Source organism: Hippopotamus amphibius, chromosome 3 (genome assembly GCF_030028045.1).
Source record: "Hippopotamus amphibius kiboko isolate mHipAmp2 chromosome 3, mHipAmp2.hap2, whole genome shotgun sequence".
NCBI classification, from domain to species: Eukaryota; Metazoa; Chordata; class Mammalia; order Artiodactyla; family Hippopotamidae; genus Hippopotamus; species Hippopotamus amphibius.
In genome coordinates, this window is record NC_080188.1 from 197,277,760 (window position 1) to 197,301,597 (window position 23,838).

General features: G+C 49.3%; 1 protein-coding gene across 2 annotated transcripts in view; it reads left to right on the top strand.

Moving 5' to 3' along the window:
- The first annotated feature begins 1,505 nt into the window (after nt 1–1,505).
- Nucleotides 1,506–23,838, top strand: part of NR5A2 (nuclear receptor subfamily 5 group A member 2) — a 113,338-nt gene continuing 91,005 nt past the window's right edge. The window contains exons 1-4 of one of the 2 annotated variants that reach the window (XM_057729659.1): nt 1,506–2,029; nt 5,992–6,110; nt 7,628–7,769; nt 9,975–10,621. In XM_057729659.1, the coding sequence (XP_057585642.1) occupies nt 1,948–2,029; nt 5,992–6,110; nt 7,628–7,769; nt 9,975–10,621 (990 nt within the window). In that variant the 5' untranslated portion in view covers nt 1,506–1,947. Of the gene's footprint in view, nt 2,030–5,076; nt 5,158–5,991; nt 6,111–7,627; nt 7,770–9,974; nt 10,622–23,838 lie in introns of those variants that run through there. The other variant, XM_057729660.1, reaches the window with a different exon arrangement.

Consider the following 23,838-nt stretch of genomic DNA (forward strand, 5'->3'; position numbering starts at 1 on the left):
AGGGTCATTGATTTTGGCAACTTCAGCCCACTCCCCTTTCCAAACTAATGGGCAGCCCTCCCGCCAGCTTTACATGTTTTCATGAAACCTGCACATGCTCCTAAAACTGAGACTTAAATAAGTGAGGTTCCGAATGCTGCATGTTCAGCAGCAAAATGACAAATCAGTTTCGAGAGGCAACAGCATCTGAATCGCCAGGCGTGGGGCGTTGACACACCGCCCATTTCATATAAAAGCGCAGATTCTGCATGGCACTGATTGGAGTATGTTTCAATTCATCAAATACTGGACTGGCCAGTTTGACTGTGTGATCTCTGTGCCATTCAAATAGAATACACTCAGAGCCTTTGAGATTCAAATTCACCCCCTTGTGGGTGGACTCTGATAATTACTCGGTCTCAACAGAAGACATTTCACATGCAGTCAGGAGGCTGGGGAAAAAATGTTTTCATCTTGTTGGGATGAGATCTGAAAACTTTGAAGATGCGGCTGGGCTGGTGGCGGAAGAGCTTGCATAACAGATGGTTTTTTAAAACTTTTTAAAAGTGCTGGGCCTCTGGGCCTCATGTGGCTTGTCCCACCCAAAAGACAGCAGGGTGAAAAGGAAAGCCCAGGCTTCTCTTTACATTCTGTATGGAAACACGGTTCACCAACGTTTAGGAAGTCTGCCGCCAAGATAATCTTGGGCTCGAGGAGCGGGGAGGTGTTTATAAGTGAGCGAAGGACCTGGGGAAGAATGGGGAAACCGGGATAGCTGTTCAGTTTCCCAGCGACACGGCTGTCCCCTCGGTGAGCAGGTGAACCGCGACGCTCGGCCACTCCCGGGGGCCCGCGGACTGAGTGCCGAGGGGACTGAGGCCGAGAGACCCTCGAGAGCAGGCCGGCTCTTCTTTTCTTCTCTGGGCTGTTTAAATGCATCTAACTCCTCCCGCAGCCCCTCACTCGGCGCACACGGGGGGCCTACCCCCACCCCACCGCGTCCCCTCCGGCTTCCCCTCTGCGCGCGGACACCTCCGCCCGCGCTTCTGCTCCTTGGCCGCCGCGCTCAGACAGAGGTCGCCGCTCACCCGCTGTAAGAGCCGCCGCGCGCGCAGCCCCCGCCCCGGGCCTGGGTGGGGGGGGAGGGGGCGAGGCGGGGTGAAGAGGTTGGGGCGGCCGAGGGGACTGCAGCCTGCGCCTCGTCCTCATTGGCTGGCGCCTGGGGTCCGACCCGAGTCCGGAGCCCGCGTCCCCGCTCTCGGTCACCACCCCTCATCCCGGCCTCCCCCTGCCCGGCCCTACTCACCTCCCTTCTCCTCCTCTTCCTCCCCCTCTCCTTCCCAGCCTCGCCTCCCCGGGCTGGAGAGCACTGCTCCCGGACAGGCGAGCGGAGTCGACGAGGCGGCGAGGGGGGGGGCTGGAACTTCCGAACTCCACGCCTGATAGGGAGCCGGAGGGAAGCCGAGACGGGGAAGGGGCGGAGAGGCGAGGCGAGGCGAGGCGAGGGAGGAGAGTGGGGCCAGGGAGAGCGCGCGCGCGAGGCTGCGGAGCCCGAGCGCAGGGCGGCGGAGGGAGGAGTGCGGGGCGCCCGAGCCGAGCCGTCCGGGAGCGGCGGCGGCGGCAGCAGCTCAGCCGCCGCCTCCGCTGCGCGCCGGGAGCTCGGCCTTCCGCGCAGCCGCTGCCCCGCCGAGCCGGACCCGGGCGCCCGGACGCGGTCTTCGCTCGCAGCCCTCTGCCTCCGCCTCGCGGTTCGGGGGCGGCTCGGGAGCTGCGCGCCTGGACGGGGCTCGGGGGTGCTGACGGCAGCCCCGGAGGCGGCGGGGGCGCGCTGCCCCCGGCGGGCGAGAGAGCAGCCCCTCCGGCCGCCCCCTCCTCCTGCCCGGCGGGGTCGAAGCTGTGCGGCCGGTGTCCAGGTGCTGGGCTTCCGGACCGACGCGGACCCCCTACCCCGCCCGCGGCCGCCCTGTCATGCTGCCCAAAGTGGAGACGGAAGCCCTGGGACTGGCGCGCTCGCATGGGGAACAGGGGCAGATGCCGGAAAACATGCAAGGTAAGGAGGCGCTCGCGGCGCGCGGCTCCCGCGCCCCGGGCTCGCCCTGCGGGTGCAGCCGGCCACCCGGCGCGGGCGCTGGCCTGGCCGCCGCGGGGCTGCGGGCGGCGCGCGGGCGTCGGGCCCCCTCCCCGGGGGCAGGCAGAGAAGTTTATGGGTCTTGGACAATGCGGGGCGGGGATTTTCCAAGCAATGCCTAATTGGCCGCTTCTAACTAAGAAAAGCGAGGCTTGGAGCTCTGGCTACCCGAGCGGGGCAGCTTCAGGCCCCAGCCCTTATTATTCTGAAGATCCTCCTAAGAAATGGAGTGCCTCGCGGGAAACCCGAGCAGGTCCGCACTCGCTGGAATCGGGGGCGACTTGAGCCGGTGCTCTGGAGGGGAGGAAGAACACTGCGTCTGGGAAAGTCAACTGCAGAGAGAGAAGGAGCTCTCTCGGGGAGAGCGGGTTTCGCGGTGTTAGGACGCGTGGGCACCCCACAGCCCAGGCGCACCCGGGGAGCCGGCTCGAATTTGAACAACTTCCTAAAACTGCAGGCAGAACTGGAGAGACCCAGTTATCCCCGGCCTATCCTCTGGTCGGGCGCTGCGGGGTGAGTGGAGGGCGGGGGCGGCGGCTTAGCGTCAAGCCTCTTCTGCCCGAGACCTGGGAATCTGAAGTCCCACTTGTTTCCCCAGCTTTCGACTGCTAACTACAACAGCAAAAAAAGCAGATCCCGTAGGCTGTATTTTCGCCGCATTGCGAAATAACCGACTCTAGAGCTGGCGGGATTGAGCCCTTCAGAAGTTTGTCCTAGTCGCTCGAGGCCGGGGAGGGAACAATGCTAGGAAAAGTCACCGGTGCCCTTCCATCCTCGCGCCTGCCAGCGCGCAGGATGTGCGGGCCGGCGGGCCTGTGATCCCGGAACGCTTCCTGCCATCCCCTCGAGCGAACTTGAAAGGGCCGGGGAGGCGCGGAGAGCAGAGTTCAGGGCTGGTGCGCGCGGCGGTGCGGGAGAGGCGGCGCGGGGCCGGGGCCTGAGGTCGCCCGGCTGCTTTGAGGCGAGGGGACGGTGGCAAGGCGTGCAGCTTGCCGGTGGGGCCGGTTACCGCTCGAGGACCCTGGGGAGGGCCGCGGACGTCCCCGGGAGCCGAGGCCCTGGAGTCTGCCTTGTAGGTTGGCTGCCGCGGGGACCCAGTTGGCCCAAAGAGGCTTTCCCGCGGGCACCTGGGATTCCGCGAAGAGGGGCGCAGGGGAAGCGGCGCCGGGGAGCCGCCTCCGGGACCCTCCGCCGCCAGCTGCCGAGAAGGACTACCCTTTGGGCGCCCTTGGGGCCGGCGAGATTCTTGGGTCCAGGAGAAAGTTTCTGCTTCTCCTTCGCGCGCGCGTTTCTGGGCGACTCGGGAGAAGACGCGGAGGGAGAAGCTGGAGCAGGAAGTCGGGGAGGCAGGAATCGGGGTTTGGGGGCACATGGGAGGGCGATGCCATTACAATGATTTTCTTTGTAAAATTCGAGAGGGGCGTTCTTGACCAGAGCTACTGCCCCGGCGCAGAAAGCTGGCTTTCCCTGGTGCCCAGGGCTCGGGAAGCCTTCGGCCGCTGGCTCAGCTCCGGGGTCGAAAGCGGGTGGGAAGGCGCGGCTTCCTCCAGGCCACGCGGCCTGCGGCCCGCGGGGAGCCCCTGGGGACGGGGACCCCATGCCCAGGCTCGCTCCGGTCTCAGCCGGGAACGCGCCGCTGTCCGACCCGAGGGCCGGGGGTGGGGGACAGAAAGAGTGCCCGCTGTCGGGTCCCGGGACAGTTCGGGGACCTTGTCGGCGCGCCTCTGCGGCCTTAGCTGTCTTAGGCCCCATCGTCCCCTCTGCTTTCTCAAGACCGGGACTTTTTTGCCCGGGTGGACTCTGTCCTGCAAACGCGAACTTGGGTGAGACAGCACCTGGGCGCCTCTGAAGGATGTCCACGTCTCGCACCGCGGCGCCAGTCTCTGTCTTTGAATTTTCCAAGAGGGTCCCCAGCCCCAGCCCCGGTCTTTTGCGTGTCGGATCCCCGAGGCGCGTACCGGGCCCCTGTAAGCGGTTGCCTCTCCGCGCCTCTGAGGTGCGAAGTTAGCGTTTACTTTGTTGGGGAAAGGGGGAGGGAGAAACACTTGGTAAAGCACACTTTTTTACCTCTCTAAAACCTGCCTTAAGACACTCGTCACGAGCTTTAGGAGGGATGGTTCTATTAATAAACTTCTGGAACCCTCTACCTCGGCCAAACCCCCACGTTCCCCAGAGGCGAGCGCGGACCTTCCAGGGCACAGCCGGGAGGACTGCGCTCTGCATCTCTTTATTTCTGTTTCTCGGAGCCCACACGCCTGCCTCGACTGGAACATCTTCTCCTGGGATCCGCCCTCCCCAAACTCTGGCTAACTCACCCCAGTTTATGCTCCAGCACAGGGCTCTGTGTCCCTGGGAGAGCCGGCCCCACTCAGTCGATCCGGGCTCAGGCGAGAAGAGCTGCAAGGGTCCCCCGCCCCGGACCGCCCTTTCCAGAGGCCCCCAGAATCCCTAAAGAAAAAAGAACTTTATTTTTAAAAGGAAAAAAAAAAAAGAAATCAGAAATCACTGGCAAGGAGGCCACGGTGGTGACAGAGTGGCCGGGGACTTTGGGGATGGGGTGGGGGCTATTTCTCCCTTTCCTTTTTGGTAAACAAATCAGAGGAAACTTCTGCCCGGCCCTCGACTCCACATCCCACCCCCCCCCCCGCCCCGCCCCCTGCAAAGGCCACTGATTAACTTAAAACAAACTTGACTCGGGCGTTTGTGCGCCTGTGTGTAGCCGAAAGTTGAGCAAGGGGCGAGAGGCGAGTGCGCCCCGGGGTTTCACGGGAGGCGCCCCGAGGGTTCGGGCGGCGGCCGGGCTGCGTGGACCTGCCCTCGCCATCCGTCCCCTGCGGCGCGCGCTGCGAGGCTCGACCGGCGTGGAGAGTCTCCGGGAGGGACCGAATCAGGTATTATCTGGGGGCTCCCGGCCACTGTTTATCCATCTTGGAGCTGCGAAGACGCCTTCGCGGGGCTGCGTCCGGGGGAAGGCGGTTACCCGATCCCTGCAGCGAGCCGCGCGGAGCCGCGGCCTGATTTCTGTTTAACTTGAACAGGGCGAACTCGAGGTGTTTATATTTTGCAATGATGATCGGAAACATGTGAAGTTCATTAAAGGGCTTCAATAGTTTGCGACGAAACCAAACCCTCGTGTGTATCTTTTCCTTTCCTTCCTTTCTTTTTCTTTCTTTCTTTTCTTTTTTCTTTTTTTTTTTTTCTTTTTCGGCTGGGCGTCCTCCCTTTTTCCTTTTTATTTTTACAGGAGCTTTTCAAAAGTGTGGAGGTGAAAGCCCTATCAATACATAACTGAAAGTTTGGATTAATCTAACATCTGTACCCTGGGAGCCGCAGGCTGTGGTTAAAACGGGGCTGCTGAGAAGGTGTCTGGGGCTTTCGTTCGTGCGTCAAGTGTTTGCAGATTGGTGTTGCTTTCCCTAAACAGGTTTATAGCTCAGTGGACTTTGAGCAAACTCAGTTCCAGTGGGAGGATACCGCCGTGTGCTCCTTTCTCTGGCTTCGGCAAAGGTGGCATTTTGGAACTGAACATCGAGGGGGTTTAAAAGAAATTCTAAGTTATTACTTTATGCAGCTCGTGTTTCTGTTCTGTGCTGTTGCTTTGCAGAGGTAGGAGACTTGTGTTCAACAGTGCTCAGCTTAAGCATTTTTAACAACAGAAATTAGAATTATTTTCAAATTAAAATAATATAAAGTGCATGCCAAAAGATATTTTACCTTTACTGTATGAAAATAGCTCTCTGCAGTACGTCTGGGTAAAACATTTTTATTTTCTATTTTACCTGGTGATGTTTGCCCACCAGTCACCAAAATGCTTTTTATTGCAGGATTAAAACCTACCTTGTAAATTCATTGGCTATTTGCATACATTTCTCTTCTTGTTTCAGTGTCTCAGTTTAAAATGGTGAATTACTCCTACGATGAAGACCTTGAAGAACTCTGTCCGGTTTGTGGAGATAAAGTGTCTGGGTACCATTATGGGCTCCTCACCTGTGAAAGCTGCAAGGTTTGCTTCTACATTGCTACCTGAGAAATACAGTGTTCAAAACCAAAATTTAAACCATTGGATTACTTCTTAAAGCTAAGTGTAGGCTGTCTTTTTTGGACTCAGTTAAAAATGAGAGAGGGAAGGAGTGAGTCTTAGTGAGATAATTCTTAGAAATATGTGTCTGATTTAATTCTAAAGGCAAAGAAATTTATGCTGTTTAGAAAACTTTGCCAGTCTCATGGCTTTAAAATAGTTTATTGTGGGAAAGTGATGTAGCTGTAGAAAGTCTTCCATTTCTAACAGTCCAAAATATTGATTTTGCTTGACTTATATATATTTAAAGCATCGTTGTTCTTGAGAGCGAACATGACAAAGTATTTCCCAAATACATTTTAACTTCAGAGTATTCTGCGCTACACATCCAAACATTTTTTACCCACAGACATAAAAGTCTAAATTCCCAACTGCATGATTTCATCCTGATTTATTCCAAAAGTAATGTTTAAGATTTTTTGAAATTCATATAAAGAATAGGAAACCAGATCTTAAGTTTATAAGAACAGTAGTTTTCATAAATATATTATATGACCTATTTAAATGCAAAAAATTTTAATATGTAAGATGTACTGTATCATTACTAACAGTCAACTATACATTAAGGATTTATCTCAGACCTTTTTCATATATTCCCAGTAAATTTGATACCCCCTATTTTTCAACATTTTTAAAAGTAGAAAACTCAGTGCAATTACTTAAACCACTGCCAAGAAAATCCCTTCTTTCTTTATAACAAAGTAAGATGGTTTCACTTTGTGGCTAGTAGGACAAACAAAGAAAAGACCATCCAAGCTCTTATTATGTTATAAAGCTACAGATTTTATTTTTGATTCATTCTTCTGGGTGAAATAGAAGGAAGGCATACACTGCTAAAATTCAGGTGTCTGTTATACATGCTTTTTCCATCATGACTTTCGCCTTTTTCTTTACACAGTTCCCCAGCTTGAATGTATTCCTATGGAATTATGAACATTTTCCCATTTTATTCTTTAAATCTTCTTGCTTTTAACTCTCTAGTGCTGACATTTGTAAAAAATCTGAAGTGTTTTGCTATTCCATATTTCCAGTGGTATTTTACACTAGTTTGCCACTGAAATTGTATCAGACGACTTAAAAACAATGCAGCTCTCTATAAGTGCCTTATCTGGAATACAAAGGTTAATAGGAAAATAGATTTTTTTCAAAAAATTACTGGTCAATACAGCACGTATTTTTCCCTGAATGTTGAGATAAGATGTTTTGTAGCCAAAGCTCCCTGAGATTTGATGTGATTCTTGAAATGTAACTCCGATGCCAGAAAAGTCTCTACCGTAGCCTGGTTTTGGAGGGCTGATCTTGTTAAAATGTAAAACAAACCACAGAACCACATAAGGGCTCAAACGGTGCAATGAAAAGATTTACTGGTGATTTCCTTAAAATGAAACAATCGAAGAGACGGGTGTTAGCTTTATAATATGTCTCGCTATTTTCTCTTATAGGGCTTTTTTAAGCGAACGGTCCAAAATAATAAAAGGTACACATGTATAGAAAACCAGAACTGCCAAATTGACAAAACACAGAGAAAGCGTTGTCCTTACTGTCGATTTCAAAAATGTCTAAGTGTCGGAATGAAGCTGGAAGGTATGTTGCTTCTAAAGACCACAGCCTGTTCACACTCTCCAAGGACATAGGATTTAAAATAACATTGTACTTATAACATGGTAACAGTATTTTCCTAGTCTTTTAACACTATTGACAACAAGATCCTTTTAGGTTTTGTCAGCAGAATAGTCAGAGTCTCATTTAAAGGCTGGTGAAATCTACTAGGAAAAACATTTTTTAATATCAGAGTTTCACCTCCCCACCTCTTTTTTTAGTTTGAGAAGCAGATGTATTTCATAGGTTAGATGAAAGGTCAGGTTAGATGAAAGCAAGACCAACGTGATTGAACTGAGAACAAGTAAAAATAATTCGCCAAAATATTTTTTAAAATCCTTTGGGTTTTCAAATAAGGATGCCCTAGTAAAAAGGTTTGATTTTAATCTTTTTAAAAAGGTACACTTGTCGTAATTGTTACTGTTAGTTTCATGATTCCCGAACAAGAGTTAAAGCCTTTAATTATAAAAAGATTTCCTTATGTAGAGTATCATTTTTGATAGTGTGGGAAAGCACATCTCTCTCTTTTTTTTTTAAGATGATGACTGAGTCTGCAAAAAAAAAAAAATTTGAGAAACAGGAAACATGAAAGATAATGAACCAATACATCACTAGCATTGGTTTGACAAGAACAAGAGGGTGGTTCCTCAAAAGCCACATTAAACTTCATGTTGAACACTTAGAACCTGCACTTATGATGTGCAGACGAGTGCGAAGTAAAGTTAATATGTGACTGCCGTAAATAATCTGTAGTTCATGGACTGTTATGGCATGTCGCTGTTTTTCAGCATCTGACCTACTGACTTTCCACAGATTAAATATATTGTAAATAAAGTAATAAGCAGAGATACAGGTCCCTGAGCTGTGCCAGGTCCAGCAGTGCATTTTATTTCATCCATGAGGCACAGGCTAGCTGTGTTTGGGGCTCTTCTGTTGTGCGGCACTCAGACTTGATGGAGATACTCAATTTCAAATGATGTATCAGGAGGACTAAGTCAGTGTTGCTTTTAAGATGAGATTGAGAAAAGAAGTAACTGATTCTTGTTAATTTCTTCATTTCCAATCCCTTTATTATTTTCCAAACAGCAAAACACTGTGGTAGATGCTTTCTAAGGTATGGGACTCAGAAGATAAAATGTTAAAAGTTAAATGTTGTGATTGCATATGATGTCATTTGATTCCTTTTTTCTTTTTTTAACAAAAGGAAAAGGTTGCATTTCTTTACCTTAAAAAGTGTGCTTTCTTAACAGTAAGTCACTTGCAGTCCATGTTCCTACTTTGTAAATAGTGATATGAAACAATCAAATATTCAATAAATTATCATCCAGATGAAAAACTCTTTATTGTGCAGGGTTCTGGGTACCTAGCATTCACAATAAATTTTTAATGCTATACTAATCCTAAGATAAAAAGCTCAAAACTTAACCTCCAGCAATTTCAACATGTCACAAGCTGTCAGAGGTCGCTGGGTCCTGTCTAATTGCCATTGGCCACTATGAACTAGGAGAAACCCGCTAAGTAAATTACTAGACGTGGCCCCAGACGCCACACGGCATTGTGATGGTGGACTGTTTTGACAGCTTCTGAAACGAATTTGCTTTAATTATGTCCAGTTCTTCTTAAATTAAAAACAATAACCGGTGGCTATCTGATGCGTGCCCATCAAGTTCAGGTGAGGACGATTTTCCAAGAAGAGCGTGTACTAACACTTTTCCAGCAAATGAGCCAAAAAGACTTTGAGTGAGGAAGACGGTCTAAGAAAAAATGGTCACAATTTAATCCAGAAATGGCTCCTTTGATTTTTTTTTCCCTTTCAGCACTTTGGTTTTCCATAAAGAGATTCATTCACAGCATCACTGGCATGATAGGACCTGATCCTCTTCCTCAGACCACAAAGCATCCCCTGTGTGTAGCAAAAATTAGTAAATCTCTTCAGTCCGCCCAAGGGTTAATATGTCCCTATGCATCCGAAATATTTTTTGAAGACAAACACACTTGGAGGGAAGAATTCATAAATAAAGAGGACATGGCCTTCTTTGGGAATCTTTGTGGGCTGTTGTGGTGAAAACAACCGCATGGAGACCACTTCTGGTCCATTTTCAGCCTTTCTAACTATCTAGGGATCTGGAGAAGGCTAATAATTTACATCTTATTCACACCCTTATTTCCTTTCTCCCCCCACCCCAACAGCGGTAAGGGCGGACCGAATGCGTGGAGGAAGGAATAAGTTTGGGCCCATGTACAAGAGGGACAGGGCCCTGAAACAACAGAAAAAAGCCCTCATCCGAGCCAATGGACTTAAGCTGGAAGCCATGTCTCAGGTGATCCAAGCCATGCCCTCCGAGCTGACCATCTCCTCCGCGATTCAGAACATCCACTCTGCCTCCAAAGGCCTACCTCTGAACCACGCTGCCTTGCCTCCCACAGACTACGACCGGAGTCCTTTTGTGACCTCCCCCATCAGCATGACAATGCCACCTCACGGCAGCCTGCAGGGGTACCAGACCTACGGCCACTTTCCCAGCCGGGCCATCAAGTCTGAGTACCCAGATCCCTACACCAGCTCCCCGGAGTCCATCATGGGCTACTCCTACGTGGACAGTTACCAGACCAGCTCCCCCGCCAGCATCCCCCACCTGATCCTGGAACTGCTGAAGTGTGAGCCCGACGAGCCCCAGGTGCAGGCCAAGATCATGGCCTACTTGCAGCAGGAGCAGGCGAACCGCAGCAAACACGAGAGGCTGAGCACGTTCGGGCTCATGTGCAAGATGGCAGACCAGACGCTCTTCTCCATCGTGGAGTGGGCCCGGAGCAGCGTCTTCTTCCGGGAGCTCAAGGTAGGTGCCGGCCCGCGGGGCGTGGGGCTCCCCGTGCGGAGGCCCGGCTCTGTCCCTGATTGGGAGGGCCTGGGGGCGGGAAACACGTTTTCCTTACTTTTCTTCTCTGTAAAGTGATGTTTTCGACCTCGACTTCAGAACTCTTTGCAGCTTAACTTTATGAGGCTTTTATTCTCTGTAGCTCTTCATCTGAGGGCATGACATTTCACGGCAAAGAGGGGAAACTTAGTTGTTTTTTTCTGAGTAGGAGAATGTCTTGACGTAATTCTCTTTACCTCAGAGGGTGTATGGCTAAAAAATGAGTGCCAGTGTGAAACTGAACCTAGTAAACTTTTAAAACATTACCAAGTAAAGGGCTCTATTATAGTGGTGCCAATTTAGAAGGGAAAAAGGCCAACATTTAGTTGTGTTTAGACGCTAAAGAATGCAAGTGGCACCGCTGGTCAGTGGTATCAAGTAGGTATTTACTACCTGTTTACCTTGACATGAGGTTGGTAAAGCCTTTGTTTTCAGAACAGATTCCAACAGGCTGTTTCCTGCCGTTGGCTGGGGTGAGTGCTCTTCTGCTTGGCTGGGCTTTACTTCTCATAATCTGTGTCTGGCGTTGATTTTAATGGATTGGTACGTTGTAAACACAGCCCTTGTTTGTCTAAGGCTCTCTGTCTAACTACATAATTATTTTATTTCCTGAAACTGAAGACTGAATTAATATGGGAAAGTTATAGAGACGTTCGGGATCTATGTTAGGTGGTCGGTGGTTTCCCTCTCTGTGTTAAGAACAGACCTGAACCCTGGCTTTGATGTGTAGTCTGTCTGTTAGGAAATCCACTTCGTCCTGTTCCTGTGGCTGCTTCAGACACCTAGGACTTTGGGAGGAGAGTTAAACATCTCTGAGAGAAGGACAGTACCAAGCAGACTTTTAATTTAAAGGTTTCTGTTTAAAGTTGTGTGTGGGCACGGGCTGGGGAAGGGGGACGCCACGTGCACACGGAAGACCGTGCTTTCCGTGGCTGTCTTCCCTCCGCACTGTGATCTGAAACAAAAAAGCTATCCGAATGGATCCAAATAAGTTACGAGGCTGCCCCCAGCCCGCTGGTAAGATGCTGACCGGTCCAGCCCTGCTCTCTGGGCTGATGGAGGGGATCCCGCGGGGGGGCGGGGGGCACTGTCAGCTGCCAGGCTCGCCCCCCGGAGGGTGGAATCACCCGGGCATGATCAGGGCGTTCATCATGAAAAACGAAACCAAACAGAACTTTCCCGGTGTTCTTAGGTTCACAACTTTGTCCCTGAAGAGAGTAGGTAAGGGACTGGAAAATGAAAACGAAAATGACAATTCTAGATACAACTGAAAGGTTAGGAAATGTCCAAGTGAGGAGAGCACAGCGTTTGGTCACAGTCAGAGGGATGCGGTTTGCATTAGATCGTTGCTGCTTCGTAACTGTCTTTCTGGGCAGGTGGTCAGTCTCGGAGCTTTAGTTTTCTGGTCTGTAAAACTGTAGGTGCGGTATTTTGGGGGAGGTGGGGGGTATGTAGGGAATGGTAGTCCTTCTATTGAGGAGGTTTTTCGAGGAATAAATGAGACTATATGGGCAAAGCATCGCATCCTGGGAACCCAGCCTATATTATATACTCAATCAATCAGTGCTATTTTAAAATTGTCTTATTGTTTTATGACGCGTGTATGGAAGCCTTACGTAATACTTTTATATTCAGGAAAAAACCATGCACTTGTTCTCTGATTAGTTTGACATTGGAAAACAATATAACCACGTGTATGATAGAGACGTGAGATTGTATGATAGTCCTTAATGACTGCCAATTGAGGACCTCGAATTTGTCAGGCGGCAAGTTGGGTGTAAGATGGATGCAAAGTGGAATAAGATAAAATATTTGCTCTCAAAGATTTTATAAGACAATTTCATAAAGAGCTACTTAAAAAAAAAAAGACCACTGAAGTTTGTTTCACAAAAGCATGGGGAAAGAAATCATGTGTCTTATTTACATGTTTAAAAAAAAAAAGGAAGGTTATAAAGTGAATGTAGAGTGCCCCACGTAGGACTTTAAAAGTGCTAGGAAAACACTCTCTTCAAATTTCTCTTTTCTTTCCCCTGTAATTAAGTTGTGTGACATTCTTTTCTAGGGCATGAGGGTTCCTATTTAGCTAAAATGTAAACACTTTTGAGAACGGGCCGTATTAAAGCAACATCAGTCATTTATACTGTTGTTTAAGGCATTTATCTTTCATGAGAATGTGCTTTCATGAAGGAGAGGTGACAGATACCAACCCTGGGGGGGCACCTGTAAGGGGTGGGAAGTGCCCCCCAGAGAAAGACAAACTGGGGCTACTTTAGCGGTTGCCTCGGGCTTATACGGAGAAGGGTGATGCCTATGAAGTATTTTTCAGAGGAAGAAAAGCAGACTTTCAGAATAACTCAGGGATCATTTAAGTATAGAGCTGGGAGGTGACCATTTGCTTCGGAAGAATTCCTTTCCCTTTGTTTATAAACTGACTTTGTGGAAACCAGACCAAGGCTTTTGAAGCCAGCTTGGAGACATGTGCATTGCTGTGTATTTTTCCAGAGCAGAGGCTTTCAAACTTTTGAACTAAGACCTGCAGTAAGAAATATATTCTACACTGGAACCTGGTGTACCGAACACATCACACACACATCACTCTCACACACACACACACACACCCCTGAACCAAAGTTCCACTAGACAGTACATGACCTCTGCTATTTTCTATTCCATTCTGCTTTGGTCTAATTTATTTCATGCTTTTTAGAAATTTCTGGTCATGACCCACTAAATTGTTTTCACGACCCACTAATGAGGCGTGACCAGCAGTCCAAGAGTCACGGCTCCCTGGATGGTGTCCTGGGCCGTGCACTGGGTGTTGTCCACCTGCCACCACTAGGGACAACGCCTGAGCTCTGCCTCCTGGCCTGGCCTCCAAGACATACCCCAGACCTGCAGCCTGGTCCTCGGCCTACCTTCCTGCAAAACTTGTGGTTTTAAACTATTGTTTGGGAAGATGCATGCTCCCCTTTACTCCACATTTGTCTTTTTCTTGTTCACCTCACCGCAAATTCTCCATCAAGCGATATACTTATCGGGCAGATCAGATTCTCATCCTCTACAGCCCCCGGATGAAAAGGCACATAGTTGCTCCCGGAGAGTAATAGGATAATAAGGCAATTTTGCAAATGACCCCTTGCTCAATCTCCCAGGACAAGTTACACTCTCTCCGTGAATACGAAGAGGGAAAAAGATCCCATTTGTTTACTATTTAAGGGATCAGAAGGGCCAGAGGAAATTTGGTGGGTTGTCCTGCTTTTCTACAGTTACAACAAAAGAAAGTTCTGGTTCCCATTCAAAATATTGAAATGGGAAAGAGGAAACTAAAACTCCCAAATGCTCATCTTGAGAAATAGCACGTGAACAGCAAAAAAGAAGACAAAGACAAAAAATATATACGAAAAAAATATATACGAAACCGTGCAAGTTCAGAGCTGGATGAGGACCTGGGGAAAGAGGCAGAGGATGTCTGTACATGAGCTGTTTTGTGTTTCTGGACACCTGTAAGGAACAATTCTGATCTCTGGAACGCGTAGCTTTCCAGCCAGCCCGTGTGCATCCGTGGCACTCTGTTCCTAGAGACACAGGCTTCCAAGGGGGTCGTTTGATTCTGTCCCCTCCATTTACACAGGAAGACGCTGAGGTGGGGGGCTCTGTGGCTCGTCGGAGAGTATGCAGCTAGGGCCGGTCGAAAGTATACAGCTAGGGCCGGTCAAGAGTATGCAGCTAGGGCCGGTCGAGAGTATGCAGCTAGGGCCGGTCGATTCGGCTTCCAAGAAGCTGTGCTTCTCCACAGCCCTGCCCCCCACCCCCATACACACACACAAATGAGCCGCGTAACCTTTGACTCCAAAAATACACGCCTCAGCCAGTGAAGCCAAAGGAAATCTGCAGGTTATCAGAAGTCCATCACTACCACCCAATTACTAAATCACTAATAATCAGGGAGATGGATTTTTCTCTGAGCCCAGACGACCCCCTGGGAGTGAGTGAGTCACTTTAAAAAGCTACCATAATTCTCGCAGGCCGCTGGGGCGTGATTCCGCGAAGGGCATCTACCAGCCGCCCTTCTGAGCCCTGCGGGGTGCGCGCAGCCCTCCCAGTGCCTTTCCCTCCCCCGGGGAGAGCCACGTGCGCGCCCACGTGGGGCCCTGCTCTGCAGGGACAGGGCTGAAGGAGGTCACGTCCTGGGCCCTGCTTGATGCTGGGTGTATCAGCAGGGGTTCTTCATGTATGTTTGCGAAAATGGGAGGAAGAGAGTTAGGATTGCAATCAGGTGATAGATGGGCCACGCATTACTGACGTATGCCAGCGTTTCTGGGCTCGGGTCGTACATTCCCTGTACCTGCACATCGGGGAACCCCATCTGTGCTACAATCCTTGTGACTTTTCCTTGTGTTTTTGGAGATCAGACCTGGCCATGTCTCAGAAAGCACTGTCTTCGTGAGCCCAGAAGATTGCGCTTTTTGCCTTCAGTGATTTTTCTCTCCTGTGTGTCTCGAGTATCTCACAAACACAAGAGCAGCAAGAAAAGAACCCCCGCTTTGTTGAACAACTGACGAATCTGGAGGATCTATTTGCTCTTCTAATGAGACCGAGTGTCCTCAGAGGAGTCTGGGAGAGGATATAGAAGTGCTTCCCCTCGGTGAATGATCCTGCTACCCGGGGGAATATTAAAACATATAAATTAATCCCAACCGGAGCACGTAACTAGTGTTTCTGTGGAAAACAGGGCTCAGGGGCTCCGGGAGTTTGTGCCACAGGAATTCAGCTGTGCGAAGCCAGTTCTCTCCAAAGAGAGGAGGCTGCGGGCGGGAGCCTGCCTGCCTTTTCCCCTGCCCTGGTGCAGAAGCTTTCTGAGCAGAGTGTTACTTATTTATTCTTAACACCCTAGACCCTTTCCTCAAGCTTTGGTTCACTTCTCCCAACCTATAATATCTGGTCTGCAGTTTGAGATTTTGTTGGATTTGGCCCACTTTGAAGCCATGTTCTTCAGTGGACTAGCTTAGCCCTTCTTGTGTGTGCGTGTGTGTGTCTTGGGGGCAGTGTGTGTCTCATGTCTTCCCTCAGTCACCCCCCTGTCCTGCTCCCCTTTGCCTCCACCTGAGCTTTGGGGTTCAGGGTCACGTACCCAGAATTATAGTCTGTCACTTTACTTACCTGTGTTTTCATTTCTTTGGATGCAAAGTACTTCCTCCTGGAAGCAGATGTTTAAAGTGATTTCCCACCAAGAGGGAGAAGGGTTTCTCTCTGAAGGCAAATTAAAACACCTATGACCATTAAACCTACTCACCCAAAAGAGATCAGAAGAAAGTAATACGTCGACCCTCCATAGGTTTACAAGGAAATGAGAAAACTGGCTTTTTCTTCCCGCAGGGGTGGGGCGTTTTCTTCTGCCTTTGATTTTGGAGGGAACACTGGAACCTGCAGGTTGGACCCCTGACTTCTTCAGCTGCTTCCGCGGTTTCCTCCAGGCAGACGCGGCACAGGAGCCCCTGGGCTTTTTGATGGTGCTGAGCTGAGGGTGGGTGTGGTTCTAGCCTCCCGTGCTCGTGCAGGCCTGGGTGTCACTGCATCCACGTCGGTCACTGACTGAGGAATCCGTCCTTTAAAGGCTTCTTAGTCACTGTCCGCTGGGCGAATCAGCGCTTCCCCACTAAGACCTCTTTGTGCTGTAGGTGTTGTTCTTTGGTGGAAATGGCCCCCTGACTGCGGAGGTGTGGCTCCTCCACCGTCTGTGCTCCTTTTTACAGTGTTACCCTGGCTTTACTTAGCACGCATCTGCAGTCTGCACACTCGGCTTAGAATCTAACTTCTGGAAGCCTGGGTTTGGCTTCCCCAGGCACTCGTAGTTTCCACGCTAGTAGTTTCCTCCCTGGGAAACCCGGAGATGTGATCGGAGTGACGAACGTGGCTTCATACTGGGTCTGCTTGTTCACACACCCGATACACGTCCTGTGCCTGTTCATTTGTTTGTTATCTCCCAGGATGGTGGGGGGCATGGGAAGAGCCAGCCACACCCAAGAAATCTGTGTTTAACTGGCTGGGCCATTGTCAGGTATCTGAAATGAACAGCGAGGCTGGGAAGAAAGTGGGCATCTTCCTGGCTCTGCTCAAGGCCGGTGGTGGAGGGAAGCGAGGCCCCTTTCCCTGGGTGCTCCCTGCCTGCCTGCTCTAGGCCTGGGTGCCTCAGGCCCTTTTCTGGTCCCCTCCTTAAGGCAGCCCTGAGGAGTGAGGACAAACAGGGTCTCCTTTGGTCTAGAGAGGGAGAGGCAAAGCCCTGGACCACTGCTGTCACAATAATGTGGTCCTTCCAGAGGGCATGTCCATCCATCCTTTCTGGGCCCAAGGAGACACAGAGTGAATTGGTTAATGAAAGTTTGCTAACTAGGTTTTTATTTTTTAATTTTTTAAACCTTTGATTCAAGTATAGTTGATTTACGATGTTGTGTTAATTTCTGCTCTACAGCAAAGTGATTCAGTTATACATATACACACATTCTTTTCCGTATTCTTTTCCATTATGGTTTATCACAGGATATTGAATATAGTTCCCTGTGCTCTACAGTAGGACCTTGTTGTTTATCCATCCTATATATATATATTATATACATATATATAATAGCATCTGCTAATCCCAAACTCCCCATCCATCCTTCCCCTACACCCCCCCACTGCAACCCGGTCTGTTCTCTATGTCTATGTATCTCTTTTGTAGATAGGTTCATTTATGTCGTATTTTAGATTCCACATATAAGTGATACATATGGTATTTGTCTTTTCCTGTCTGACTTACTTCACTTAGTGTGATCACCTCTGGATGCATCCACGTTGTAGCAAATGGCATTATCTCCTTTTGTATGGCTGAGTAATATCCCATTGTATGTGTGCACCACATCTTCTTTATCTCTTCCTCTGTCGATGGGCATTTTGGTTGTTTCCATGTCTTGACTGTTGCAAATAGTGCTGCTGTGCACATAGGGGTGCATGTATCTTTTCCAGTTAGAGTTTTCTCTGGATATATGCTCAGGAGTGGAACTGCTGGATCATACGGTAGTTCCATTTTTTGAGGAACCTCCATGCTGTTCTCCACAGTGGCCGCACCAGCTTACATTCCCACCCACAGTGCGGGACGGCTCCCTTCTCTCCACACTCTCTCCAGCATTTATTATGTAGACTTTTTAATGATGGACACTCTGACCAGTGTCAGGTGGTACCTCATTGTAGTTTTGCTAACTAGGTTTTTTTAAACAACCAATTTTTTTCAGTCAAATGATCTGTTAGGACCAGCAAAATTAACTAAGGCACTTGAATCCGTTTGGAGAGGGGTGGGGAGCAGGAATGAGGAAGAGGGCTGGAGCTGCATTATCGGGTGAGGGTTTACGGAAGACTCAAGGTCAACAGAAAACACTTCCAGTTTTCCTCGACTGCAGCGTTTGGACAACAGCTGAGAATTGTAGCTGCCATTTGTCGAGTTTTTACTGTGAGTCGGACAGTTGTTAGGTGCTTTACCTGTGTTGTATTTCACTTAATACTAATTAATCCCTGGGCAGCGGCACGTTTGCTCCCAGTGTGCAGAGGAGGGTACCAAGACCTAAAGACTGTCACGGGTTTGCCCCACGTCACGTGGCTAATAAGTGGTAACGTGTCATCAGAACAAGAAATGTATGTGGCGGTCTTCTGTAAACTATGCCCATCTCAATACCGCTTTACAATAGGTCTCAAAGGACCTCTGTTACTCTTCAACTACAGAGAGCTGTTTCTTAAGTTGCATCAAGAACGTGTAAATGCTTTCTTTCTTTTTTTAAATGGAGGGCGACCTTTTAGGGCTGGAATCTGGAACCACTTGCATCGGAGAAGATGAGTTTGCCATTGGTTGCAGACCCTGGAGCTTCTAAACCTTAATCTGTGAAAGGGGCTGTGTGTGGGGGGCAGGGGCAGGGCAGCAGAGAAGGAGGCCGTCGGGTGCAGCAGGGGTGCAGTCCTCTCGACTTGGGGACACTGGGCAGGCCCTCCACACCCCACCCCCAGTGCCCGGCACCGGGTCCTACCGCGTGCTCATTAGGGGCTGGTTCGTCCTTCTGTCTGCTCAGAAGCAGGTACACACCTGTCTGCTGAGAATAACGAGGGTCCCTGCTCACCCCAAGGCCTGCATCTGCCCCGCAGGGCACACACACGGCTCACAGATCTTACGGAAAGTCTGGGATGCTCGGTCCTCGGTGTCGGGGAGGGGAGCCCCCTGAGTCCCTGAGCCCCGGGGCCCTGTCTGCTCACGGCGCCCACTGTCATACAGAGTCAGGGAGTGGGTGCCAAAGCCGAAAACATGACTCCTGTGTGACACTCCTTAACACGCTTCTGAAGGACTTTGCCCTCTGAACCTGTGAGGTAAAATAGGTCTTTCTATTTTCCAGGGTAAGTGAAGGATGACTTGGCTCTGACTTATTCTTCTGCAGCTCGGAAAGTCGATCATACAAATCTCTGAGGGCTCCACATCCATTTGCAGAATGGCTGCATGGAAATTGGGCATTTGTGCTATTGTTCGCGTTAAAGACATTAATCTCTAACCCAAGAATACCACCCACACGCGAGACCAATGACGCACACAGCATCACCTCTGCCGGCAGCTGGTCTTTCTTAAATGTCTGATGCTTCAGACCTAATTCCCTCTGCACCTCTGCCTTTTCCATGCACCAGGAGAAGCTCGGGCTGCCTGTGCAGGCGTCCCTGCCAGCTTCTCTGGAGACACTCTGACCTTCGGTATCATTTTCTTGATTTTCTCCACTTTGCTTCATCTCCATCTCTCCTTTTCCATCTGCCCAGACCCCCTTTCTCTTTTCTCCCTGACATGGCTTCTCCTCCTTCCCCCGGACGCCTCAACTTCCCCAGGCACCTGCAGGTGTGGGTCCCTGGGCCGCCTGGCCTCAGCTGCACCTGCGCTTTTCCTGCAGGTGGAGTGTGACGGACCAGCAGGGCACCAAGCCCCGTCGGTCTGAGGATGACTGGAGAAGCGTGGAAAACAGCTGGGTAGAGGGATCCTAGGACAGGGCTGCACTCAGGGACAGTAGATGGGACGCCTGTGTGGCCCTGTCTCTGGGCGAGGGGTTTTCAGTTGGGGGAAGCGGGTCAGCTTCAAGGGCAAGGGCAGAGGGGCCTGACGCGGGATGTGTGGATCCCTGTAACGCCCATGCAAAGGCAGCTCTGAAATTCTCCTTGTTTCCAAACAACGTGGTGGCAACCCACGCTGGGTAGCGACATCTCCACACAGTCCCTCAAAGGGCTCCCAGTGTGTCCCTCCCTTTCAACGTCCTCCCTGGAAATCATTTTCAAATGCCATGTTTCCAACCTCCCAGGACCAAGTCTGTGAATTCCTCACTTACAGCGTCCTCTGAAGGAACAGCCACACACTTGGAGGAGAAATTGTACAAATCCAAAGTGCACAGGACCGCTGCTGTTCATTTCTCTCCGAAAACTAAAAGAACACCACCTTAGCATGGATGTTTAGAAATGTCACCATTTCTAACATTCAGGATTACACAACATTCAGGATTACACAACATTCAGGATTAACTTCACAACCAACCTTGATCCGACTTCTAATTCTGTAAGAACGCTTTTCCTTACCTGGCAGGTGGACGAGTTGGCCAATAGGTCTAAAGTCTGCCCTTCGTTGCACCATAGGGGGCATTGCGGAGTCAGAAGGTAACCCCAGACAGCGGCCTCTGCCTTTCATTCGGGGAGCACCGAGATAACTGGCCTTCCATCCATGGCTCAGAGGGTTGGTTTTTAAAGTCTGTAGCAGGACCACCTCCCGTGAGTTGACTATCACATTTCTAAATACCCTGTTTACAGACTACCTTACCTGTGAGAGCAGGATAATTATTTCATTTAAATTAAAAACATATTTTTAGGGGGCAAGAAACACAGACGATACCAGATCCGTGTTGAATGGATACACCCAAGATGTGGAGGAGAAAGAGAGGAGGGGGGAGGCTGGGGGGGAGGGGTGAAGGCAGCAGCGATGACAGTCTGTCTTCACTTTTTTAAGCGACATTAAATTGCGGATTGGTCATGGGGAAATTCTCAGGATGTTTTCAATGACTTCTTAAGCAGTGTTGCTGGTGTGACTGATACACGCACACTCACAGTCATTCGGTAGAATTAATTCCATGCACACGCAGGTTTCAGGTCCCACGTGGTTCTCCCCGGCAGATCTTGTGTGTATATATCACAGAGTTTCAAGTGCATATCCTGTTTTCAGATGTGATCTCTGAAATGTTGGCTTATTCTAAGACCTGTTGTTTTATTTTCACCGCTGTGTCTCGACTCCTCTGAAATCACCACCCACATCCCAGCACCGTGGCTGTGCTTTTTTGATCTAAAGTCACAACGGAGGCCTTGCTTACTGCCTAATTAAAAAAAAAAAAAAAAAAAACAACTTACTAAATATTACACTTCCCCTTGTAAAATAATGATATAGATTAGGGTCTGTGCAGAAGTGTTGGCAACGGACTTCTTCAAAAGTTTCCCTTTGGGTGATGAAAGCTGTTATATTATTTTGACTGGCTAATCAAATGTAATTGCGGAGCATGAAGTGCTTTAGATTTTCCTTGTACAGTCATCAAAGTGAGAAATGTAACTCGTGGAACTGATGAAAGGCGTCTCTCACGGTATTCTTTCAATTATAGATCTTAACAGAGGGAATGAAAGAACAGTTCTGTTGCTAAAAACTCAGGGCTTGAAATGCCCCTTAATGTTAATTGCTGTATTAGCTAGTTAACACATTATTATACATTTTAATTGATTCTTGCTCCAGTTTTGAAAGAAAAAAAAAATTCTGGATCTGTTTGGCAAGTAAATTAAAGAGGGCACAATAGTACTACTGCTTATATTAGGTTCAACTCATGCCAGATATCTACAGTGGAAACAACAGCCCTCACTTTTGTGGGGTCTAACTTGCTTTAAAAGCACGAATAGTTTGCACTCATGTGTTGGGATTTGTGGTTATGAATGTTTTCAAAGGAGTTTTATTTGACCGTTGAGAATTCCTGTTATGGTTTTATCAATGACATGTCACAATCTTGAAAACATAACTTCATTCTAGTCATGTATTTGGATGGGTCCAGCTGAGGGCTGGCTTTTGGAAAGAATCAAAACGTATTACACCTGCATTTCCTTCACCAGGACATAGCATTTTTCTTGAGGGTTGAATCCCACTCTCAAGTTGCCCGTAAAACATTTCTGGTGTGAGTGATGAGTTGTGACCTAGGATTAGGACAGAGTTCAGCTCTTTTATTCATTTATGAATTCGTTTATGAATTCCCTCATTCTTCAAACCAAAAAGTATTGAGTTCCCACTGTGTGTCCATCCTGGTGCTGCAGTGCTGCAGACAAGACAAAAGCCGTCCTCGCCGGACACAAGCTGCGTTCTCCTGGGCGCCTTTCTCAGTTAAAGTAGATGCAACACCAAACACCTCAGCCAACCCTGACTCTGAAAGCTTGTGCAGCCACTTGTGACTGCACTTCCACTGAGTTTGAAATGATATTGGAACTGGAAAAGACGACTGACCTCTCATAGGCAACAAGCTTGAGACACATGGCAGTAGTTCAGTAATGACTAAAACCGGGAGATAGAGGTTTGCCCTGAATGTCGGGAAAGCTCTTTGGGGCGGGGGTGGGGTGGCGCAGGGGAGGGGGACGTCTTGGAGGATGAGTAGGAGATGTCAACCAGATGAACAGGTAGAAGTCAGGGGGTCAGGAAGGCGTCCCCAGCAGAGAACAACTGGTGCAAAAACGAGGCCTGGGCACCATGCTTCGGGGACCCACGTGTCATTCCCGGGGCGGGACGGTGAGCGTGTAGGAAGGTGGCTGGATGGGTGGGCAAGGTTGCTCACATAGGCTCTTATATATGGATTTCATTCAAGGCAGAGGGAAGCCACCAGGGCAAGCTGCGAAGGGGTGAGCCGGAGGGATGGAAAGGTTCCACAGTGACTGTTGGGCACACGTGCCTACTGTCTCGTTGCCTGAGTTCAGCTTTGGTGTCGTTTCCTCTGCTTCCCAGCATTTACTGTTTGCTTTTTGTGTATCACTTAAAACTTTGTTGTTGCAAAGAAGGTATATAGTTGATATCTTTTCTATATACTTTGTTATTTCTGCTGTTCTTTCCAACAGGCCTTTTCCTTCTAGGTAAATTCCAGTCATGGGTGACATGGATATATTTGAAGTCTTGGTCTTTGTTTCATGTTTCATTTAAAGAAATGTGACCTTTGAAAGTTTCTTCAGTATAACGTGTGTTTTGACCAGAAAGTTTTTTCTTTTTAACCTAACACGGGTCTATTGCTGTTTATTTCATAGTCATTGATTCGTGGCACCAAATCGGTTTACAGTCACGCTGTTGTGGGGGAGGGGTTGTCTAGCCCAGTGGACCTGGAGTGATCTCATACGCGCTTTTAAAATGATTTGTTCGAATCATTCATTCATTTACTTGTTCAATCCACGTTCATTGCATACCCACGGAGTGCCAAGCCCTGTTCCAGGCCAGGGGATGCTGTCGTGGGCAAGACCCACAAGGGCGCTGTTTTTATTGACGCTTGCTTTGTAGTGGGAGGGAAACAGCCAAGAAAGAGAACATGAACGGACAGAGTAAGCGAGGGAGGGGGCCACGGGGAGAGAGGGAGGGGTTAAAGGGCTTCAGAGAAGACAGAGGTGAAGCGTGGACACGTGAGCCGAAATCTGAACAGCAGGAAAGAACCAGGCTCGCTAAACCTGGAACAGGAAGTGCAAAGGCGCTGAGGTGGAAACCAGCTTGGTATTTTCAAGAAACATGAGGAAAGCCAGAGTGCGTAGAGTCAAAGCGTCTGGCAAGGTCCAGCCCACGCAGGGCTTGGATTTTATTCTGTCTGGGACATAGGGGCTCTCGGGAGGCGTTTAGACAGTGAAGTGGTTTCACCAGATTTCGTCGTAGGAAATGTTGCTCTGGCTGCAGGTGGGAAGTGGGTCCGGAGGAGGCAAGAAAGGGCGTAGGAGATTCAGCAGCCCAGCAGCTCAGGTGGGCCTCACGGTGGGGACAGGGAGAAGTGGGTGGACTCAGGACACAGGCCGAGGTAAGGCCGACAGAATTTGCTAAAAGGGGCTCTGCAAGA